General features: G+C 41.1%; 1 protein-coding gene across 3 annotated transcripts in view; it reads left to right on the top strand.

The window, feature by feature from the left end:
* Window positions 1–479: 479 nt before the first annotated feature.
* Window positions 480–8,896, top strand: part of ZBTB11 (zinc finger and BTB domain containing 11) — a 31,729-nt gene continuing 23,312 nt past the window's right edge. Inside the window, exons 1-2 of one of the 3 annotated variants that reach the window (XM_027077648.2) lie at window positions 480–1,010; window positions 8,507–8,742. In XM_027077648.2, the coding sequence (XP_026933449.1) occupies window positions 701–1,010; window positions 8,507–8,742 (546 nt within the window). In that variant the 5' untranslated portion in view covers window positions 480–700. Of the gene's footprint in view, window positions 1,011–1,428; window positions 4,664–6,641; window positions 7,207–8,506; window positions 8,743–8,896 lie in introns of those variants that run through there. The other 2 variants (XM_053220786.1, XM_027077649.2) reach the window with 2 other exon arrangements.

Below are 8,896 nucleotides of genomic sequence, written 5' to 3'. Positions count from 1 at the left end.
AATTCTTATCACTGAAGGACTCAGATTTCAAACGTTTACCTGTAAAATAAATTTACATGTGAATGCGGCTATCTTTGGTCTTGTGTCCATAGGCTTACATTTTACTAAGATCCTCAAAATCTTATGCTTTTACGTTGTTGGGGTGTCTCAGAAGGTAATCGGGGTAAAAAAAACCAGACTCCTCCACACCTTGGTGTATATCCGACGGGAAATCAACAGCCCACCAACTCCCACACGTGCTCAGAGCAAGGGAAAGAAGGAAAAAATGAAAAGGGAAACTGCCAGGACTTAAGATGTCTGCTCAAAGCAGTCTTCGGTCTCGAAGGAAAGGCCTACCCTCTTCCAAAATGTCCGCCCGCAGTCCTGACGTCACCCGGATGGCTTCATCAATCCAGAAAGCCTGTGCGCTCCAATCAGGACTCAGTCCCCTCACCCACTGCCCTTGATCACGTCACTTCCGGTGGTGCAGCAGCCATTTTGTCAGTCGCCAGCGGATCCCGCGCGCTGGAGAAGTGCAGTTCCCCCTGGTTACCAACTCGTCGGTTCTGCCTTTGCGCTGCGGGCGCCGTCGAAGAGCACTCACCACAGATACAGCCATTCCTCCCTACAGTGCCGCCGCCGCTGTTGCATCCGTCCGGAGCTAGTGCGCTGTCTTCCTCCCCCACCACTGACAGGCGCCCTTAGGGAGCCGCCGTCAGAGATGTCAAGCGAGGAAAGCTACCGGGCCATTCTTCGCTACCTGACAAACGAGCGTGAGCCGTATGCTCCGGGCACGGAGGGCAATGTCAAGCGTAAAATCCGCAAAGCGGCCGCCTGCTATGTGGTGCGCGGTGGGACCTTGTACTACCAGCGGCGGCAGCGACACCGCAAGACCTTCGCGGAGCTGGAGGTGGTGCTGCAGCCCGAGCGGCGCCGGGGGCTCATCGAGGCGGCGCACCTGGGCCCGGGCGGCACTCACCACACCCGGCATCAGACCTGGCACGACTTGTCCAAGACTTACTGGTGGCGAGGTAGGACCTCGCCCGTGGCGAGGGGGCGGGCGGCGGCCTGTTGTCCAGGCAAGGCCCGCTGGCGGAGGCGGGCTGGCTTGCGCACGAGCGAGTTGGAGGGTCCCAGACGCCCCTCGCCCACCCAGCCGGCGCTCGCGGCGGAGCGGCTGCCAGGCGGAGCCGAGAGGGTGGGGGACGCGAAAGGAGCCGCACTTCCCACAGGAAGGAGGCCGGGGAAGCTGGGGGCGGGCCCTGGCCCGGGGTGGGGCGAAGGGGGCTTCCCCGGGGGCCGGGCCAGTCGCCGGGAGGGGCCCGGTCGTGCGGGCTGCGGCAGGCCCGCCTCCTTCGGCGGTGCTGGAGGCGGTGGCTCCTGCCCTCCCGGACGCTCCAGGGCGGCGATCGAGCGGAGCTACGTCTGTGCCTTTTAAAATCTTGTTCCTGCTGATAGTCTGGGGAAGGGACAGTCTGTTCCAAGCCTGGGCTGCTTGCTTCAGACGTTTGAGCTAGGATTTGGGCCTGCGGGTTTGAGGTTCTCTGGACCTGCTTGCCCGTATTCTTCGAATTGTGCTACTGCGGCGTAAATAAGCAATAATGCGATCACACAGCTCGTGCAGAGCTGATCTGAAATGACTATGGAAATAACTGTCTTCAACCTCGATTTTAGGGCAAGAATTCAATGTGAATAGCAGATGCCTTTCATTCTGAATGTTTTCATTTTCTTCCCTTTGATACTGTAGAAAGCGCTTTGGAAACTGAGGCACTATGTACACTCCTGAAAGATAAGGTTACTGTGGTTGTAACAGGAAATACTGCTCTTAAGTTTCTTGCCTGCTTGGGAACCAGGTTAAGGAATGAGGGCAAGGGTCTTTGGCTTCTTTCCCGCCCTCATCCTCCACAAATTTGATTTACATTCAAACTGTTCACTTGGAATTAGTGGAAGTTTGCAGGCCCTTAGGAGAGGTTTTGTAAGGAAGGATTCTGCCCTTCAGTCTCCTTATGGCTCAGGAGAAATTAACAGTCTGGGTTGCTTATCCGTGATTAAAGAAATTCGACTACGGACTAATTTCTGAAGTTCTTTTCAGTTCCTGAACTTTGTCATCAAGCCTATTAATTGACAAACTATTGGGTAGTCCTTCCTTTTGTTCCTTAAAGAGTTCTTGTGTGTTTTCAAAAACACACAAGATCCAGCTCTATTGTTTGCTTAAATGCGTTCTCTTAATTTATTTTTTATTTTAAACCAATATTTGAATTCAATTCCTCTAAAGGGACAGAAGTGTGAAAGGTGAATACGGAGTAATTGCTGCCTTTTGTTAAAACTGATTTGGTCAGGCAATTGTTTTCCTGAGCAAATGTCTTATGTTTAATACTTTATGACATGTTGGGGCGCCTGGCTGGCTCAGTGGTTAGATCTTGTGACTCTTGATCTTGGGGGGTGGTGAGTTTCAGTCCCACTGTGGGTGTAGAGATTACTTTTAAAAAAATAATTAAAAAATACTTTATGACATGTTAAAAATTAAAATATAGCTAAGTATCATTGATCAGACTTGTACATGCAGGCATAGTCTGAGCTCTTAATTTGTTTTCGTTTAATCTTGATAAAATCGTGTAAGGTGGAAATATTTATCTCTGTTTCAGCCATGAGAAAACTAAAAGCATCAGGTGGTTATATAGGTCAGAGGTCACACAGCTGACCTTTGTGATTTCATGCTCTTAACCACTATTATATGGTGCTGTAACGGTTTAGTGTTAAGAATTTTCGTTCCCTAAACTTATTATCTGTGATAATTGAATGCAGTTTGGTTGGGGGGGGGGGGTTGTTTGAGTTTTTTGGTGTGCAGTGTCTTAAAAGACAAAAATTTTTAAAAATGAGACCATGTTTATGTTTAATTTAAAAATGAAAGAGATACATTTGTGGTTTGTCTACATTTGTAGACCTTAAGAGGCATTAAATGACTAGAACTGTTATTCTTGAAGTACCACATGTCAGTAGAGTAGTGAACCCCTGGCAAGGGAGGCCCTGAGATCCTTTCAGAAGATCCACAAAGGCAGAATTATTTTCATGATAATTCCAAGGCATTATTTGCTTTTTTTTCTAGTTGTTTTCCAAGTATACGGTGGAGTTTTCCAGAGGCTATGTGACATGTCATATATGGCAATAAGTTGATTGCAGAAGCATATATGATAATCTGTCTTCTGTTAAGCCACACATTAAAAAGATTTTCAAAAATGTAAAGCAGTACCCCTTTTCTCACTATTTTTATGAAAATAGTGATTTTTTTCATAAAATGCTATTTTGTTGACATGTAATGAGTTTTTGTTATTTGATGATCTCATTATTTTTATTATTTTAGTCGTTCCTCCTTTCAAATAAGAATGTGGGGCACTTGGCTGTTGCAGTCCATAGAGCGTACAACTCTTGGTTGTGAATTCAAGCCCCACGTTAGGCATAAAGCTTACTTAAAAATAATAATAATAATAAAATAATTCATAATCATCAGAGAAGCTTGCTCTCAGTTATTAACTATTCATTTTATTTTTTTTAAAGTAGCTATTCATATTGATTCTTAGTACGTTAACACTTTGGTTGCTTCCTTGTTTATGTGTAAGATATATATATAATACAAAGCCATTGTAGACTATTTACCTGAAAGCTATTAAGAATTGATCAGTGTAAGTGCCAAACAAACTGTTTCAGAGTCATAAGTTGTATCAAGGACAGTTTAATGAGATTCATAATTTATTTTGGTTTTTTTTTTAAATGCTGCTATCATAAGATATATTCTAGTGCTCAGGCAAGTTTGTAGCAATTTTCCTCCTTTGAGTACAGTTGAGAAACTGTGGTTCATGCCTAGAAGTTTACATATAACAAATTTCAGAATGTAAAATGTTAATAATTATTCTCAATGCCTCTCCCCCCCACACACACATAAACCTCTTATTTCATCTTGTATTGAAGTCTGTGCTGGAGTTTCAAAATGATTCTCTTCCCTGCCTCCATCAGATGCTGATGCTAGGTATCTACAGTGAAATGCTTCCAGAATGTAAAGAAAGAATTAAATTAGGAGGGGGAAACAAAGATTAAACTGGCCAAAAAAAAAAAAAGTTAGCTACCTGTAGAAGTCCCTACCCCAAGAACTGATTTTTGTTTTAGAATAATGGGATAAATGGATGCTGTTGTTAGGGAGCCTAGAAGAGGTTGTAATCTCCAGAAAATCCACCAAAAACTGGGTCTTTATAACCATAACTAACCACCTGTAACCTCTTTGAAGAAAACAAAACAGAAGAATTCATATGCATGTAACCAGAAATGGGAGCCCCTGAACTGGGGTGGTCATTGTATCCAAAAATGATAGGGACGGAAGCTCTTGAAGAGCTGATAGGAGCAAAATTGTTCATTTTGGCAAATAGATCTCTGAAGCATTGGTTCTTGACCCAGGAACGATTTTGCTTCCCAGGCGATGTCTGGCTATGTCTGGAGACAGTTTTGGTTGTCATAACTCGTGGTGGTGGTTGAGGGGTTGCTATCCACATCTAGTTGGGTAGAGGGTAGGAATGCTTCTAAACGTGATACAGTAAGAATGGACAGGACAGCCCTCTACACCCCTCCCGCCACCAGCAAGAATCATCTGGCCCAAAATGTCAACACTGCTGAAGTTGAGAAACCCTGCCCTAGGGTAAGAAACTGTTCCTCAAATTGTTTTATTAGAGGACTACCCACTAAAGTCTTCATCTTTTTTTGTTTTGATTCTGTGCTCAGTGAACAATCTGTTAATGGTAATCTTGATGTTTTATGTGGGGTTTTTGTTTTTTGCAGTACCAGAGAGGTTGACCAGGGAGTATTACCGTATTTAGCAAACACTTATGTAGTAGTTACTGTGTGTCATATAGTGTTCAAAGTGCTTTATAAATCTTAACATTAATCATAACACCATAGTGTAAGTATCATTACCCCCATTTTGCAGTCGATGACACGTAGGCACAGAGAGGTTTGGCATGGTCACCGAGCTAGTTAGTGGGTTCAGATTTTGCTGCATAAGTAGTTTCAATCCTTTTCAGTAATGTAGTAAATTAATTGTGTTTATATATTGATGTCTTTTTAGTGATTAACTTGAGTCAGTCTTTCAACTTAATCAATTCTGGATGAACTAGAAGTTAGATTTCTGAATCTTTAAAGCTAGATTTAAGATGATCCATCAAAACACTAACACTCAAGGGAGAGGACTTGAATATCAGGTGACTTTTGAGAAAACTGATTATCATACATTAAAATTTTTTCCTGTAGTTTTAATAATTTTCATCCTTTTCAAATGCTTCCTATGTAGTTTTTCCAATACCATTTGAACTTAACAAGTTTATGGTGTAACCAGAGTTCTGCTATATGCAGAATATACTGAACGATGTAGAATCATAAAATGTTTAGAAATACATCCAAAGTTAATTAGGAAAGCATGCTGCCTTCTTTGTTTACTGTGAAGATGAAAACTTCCTCAGCACTACTTCTTATTCTTTAAGTATTTTTTTATGTTCATTCATTTATTTATTTAAATGTTTATTTTTGAGAGGTGAGGGGGAAAGAGCATGAGCAAGGGAGGGTCAGAGAGAGGGAGACACAGAATCTGAAACAGGCTCCAGGCTCTGAGCTGTCAGCACAGGGCCCAGCACAGGGCTCGAACTCATGAACCATGAGATTATGATCTGAGCTGAAGTTGGACGCTTAACTGACTGAACCACCCAGGGCACCCCTCTAAGTATGTTTTTTTACTTATAAATATGTATTCTCTTACATGTGTCATTTCCCACTCTTATACCCATTTATTCTTTTTACTGTAGTTGGCCTACAATATATTAGTTTCAGGTGTATAACTTAGCGATTCAACGATTATATACATAATGAATGTTTACCATGATAAGCTTAGGTATCATCTGTTGCCATGGAAAATTATTATTACCATATTATTGACTATATCTCCTATGTTGTACTTTTCATCCCCATGGTTTATTCCATGATTTATTTATAGTTGGAAGTTTATATTTGTACTCCTTTACTTTTTTTTTTAGTTGTGGTAAGATATACATAATATAAAATTTACTGTTTTAAATGTACAGTTCAGAAGCATTGAGTACATTCACATTGTTGTGTGACCGTCACCACTCTAGAGAAATTTTTCATCACCCCAGCCCATTCACTTTTTTTTTCTTTTGACAAAGAGAATGAACTTTTTTTTTTTTTTTAAGTAAGCTTTACGCCCAATGTGGGGCTTAAACCCATGACCCTGAGATCAAAAGTGGCATGCTCTACCAAATGAGCCAGCCAAGCACCTCTTAATTATATGTAAAATATAATTTTACTCTTAATTATTTATGTAATTATATGTAAAATATATATGCATCCAGCCTTTTTATCATTTTTAAAAATCTTCTCACTGTATAGACTTTTATTGACTGTAACATACAGGTATAGACTTTTATTGACTGTAGCATTTTCAGACATTAGAATATATTCTCTAAATACGCACACATAAATGCCTTTTTATGGAAGTTTTATTTAATCCTGACCCAGTATTTTCTGAGTTATGTTCCGGGCAGAGGGGGCGGGGAGTTGGGGGGTGGGGAGGATCTATAAGAAATAAATTTGGCAAATTTCTGTTAAGCAGCTGTCTTCATTGTAGAACTCTTAGAGCTTTGAATGTGATAATACCCATTATGTGTGTATAAAATGCAAATATAATTTTGTGAATTTATTAATCCAGTGTATACTTTTTTAGTAAGTAGGGGACATAATACAATTTGAGAAACATTGCTTGAATATTACCCGAAGGTTGAAAGGAACCATGGTATAATTAGACATCTTGAAATTCTTTTCAGGAACTTATTATATACCTCTGTATCATTTTAGCTAAGTAATGAGCCTTTTCATTTACATTTTACGCGGGGATTGTAGGGGGAGAATTTTCTGCCACAGTGATGGATAAATGTATTCCTGGGTAAGTAGCATAATATACTGAAAATCAGATGGCTTTTGGAGACCCAGTAATGCAGTTTACTAGATGCAACTTGGGACAAGTTTCTTACCTCTTAGGCTTCATTCTTCTCATTTGTAGGATGGAAATTAATTGGTCCTACCTTGTAAGGAGGATGGTGTGCGTAAGCATTCTCCCTGCTCCTCACCCCTGCCCCAACATGCTGAACTAGAAGTTGAAATTCACGATAGGATCTTGTGAGTGGCTTGTGTACAAGCAACTTTTGTTAAGACTGTGTATGCTGTGGGGCACCTGGGTGGCTCAGTCAGTTAAGCTTCTGACTCTTGATTTCTGCTCAGGTTATGATCTCATGGTTCATGAGATAGAATCCTGCATTGGGGTCTGTACTGACAGTGCGGAACCTGCTTGGGATATTCTTTCTCTCTCTCTCTCTCTCCCTCCCTCTCTCCCCCCCCTTTCTCTCTCTCTCTCCCTCTCTCTCTCTCCGTCTTTCTCTCTCCGTCTTTCTCTCTCTCTCTCTCTCCCTCTTTCTCTCCCTCTTTCTCTCTCCCTCCCTCTCTCTCTCCCTCTCACTCTCTGCCCCTCCCCCACTTGTGCTTTTTCTATCAAAATGAAAAAAAAATTACCGTGTCCTGCTTTGTGCCCAGCATCATGCAAGGACCTAAAAAAAAAAACAAAACAAAAACTGTTATTTCATACAACCCTAAAATCTCATAGCTTTCAAAAATGAGATTTATTTTACACTCTCATTATGTTGCAATTTCACTCCACCTTTTTTTTTTTTTTAATGTTTGTTTATTTTTGAGAGAGAGAGAGAGAGCGTGAGTGGGGGGAGGACAGAGAAAGAGGGAGATACAGAATCCAAAGCAGGCTCCAGACTCTGAGCTGTCAGCACGGAGCTTGATGCGGGGCTCGAACTCACAAACTGTGAGATCATGACCTGAGCCATAGTCAGGCGCTTAACCAACTGAGCCACCCAGGCGCCCCTCCTCCTGTCGTTTTTCATCTGCAATTCAGGCTAAATGATGGCATCCATCTGGAACATGTTATTTGAGAGAGGGGACGAAGATCAGATCACCGATGAGAAACAGGGCCTCTTAAAGCTTTTGCGACATGGCACACATTATATTTATTTATATTCCATTGACCAAAGCAAATTGCATGGGAAATCCTGATGTTAGTAGGGTGGAGAGGTAATCACATTAATATAACTGTTCACGAAGGTCATATTGGCATTTTCATACAATTTCTATAGCATGAATGAGTTGCAGCTCTCATGGAAATGGGTACTGCTATGTAATCATATAGTGGGGAAGCAAATAACTAGGAATAAGCAAAAATAAGAATGGAAACCATCATCTGTAACCTTACATCTATGAAAACATGCACCTTGCATTCTCAAGAAATCACTTTTACATGCTGTGTGTCCACACATAAGCACTCAAACATATCAGTGTACATAGATTAAAGAACCAAAAATAATTTTCAAATGATATAGTATTAAATTCGACTTGATAATTTTTATTTTTATTCTAGGTATATTAAAGCAAGTGAAAGATTACATTAAACAGTGTAGCAAATGCCAGGAGAAGCTAGATCGGTCCCGTCCAATATCAGATACTTCAGAAATGTTAGAAGAATTGGGACTAGACCTTGAGTCTGGAGAAGAAAGTAATGAATCAGAGGATGATCTGAGCAATTTTACTTCAGCTCCAACTGCAGCCTCCAAGCCTGCAAAAAAGAAGCCAGTGTCCAAACATGAACTTGTATTTGTAAGTAGAACTTTCCATTCAGCTTTAACATTTGTAACTAATGTATTAGGTTTGTAGTCTTCGTGAATTTTTTCTTAAAGTACCAAAACTGCTTGACTGTTGAAAATTTAAGTAAGTCTTTAAAATTTAAGTAAGTCTCAGGTAATACACTCTG

This window comes from Acinonyx jubatus, chromosome C2 (assembly GCF_027475565.1).
Source record: "Acinonyx jubatus isolate Ajub_Pintada_27869175 chromosome C2, VMU_Ajub_asm_v1.0, whole genome shotgun sequence".
Classification (NCBI taxonomy): Eukaryota; Metazoa; Chordata; class Mammalia; order Carnivora; family Felidae; genus Acinonyx; species Acinonyx jubatus.
The sequence above is the reverse complement of the archived record's forward strand: the minus strand, read 5'-3'. Positions and strand labels throughout refer to the sequence as shown.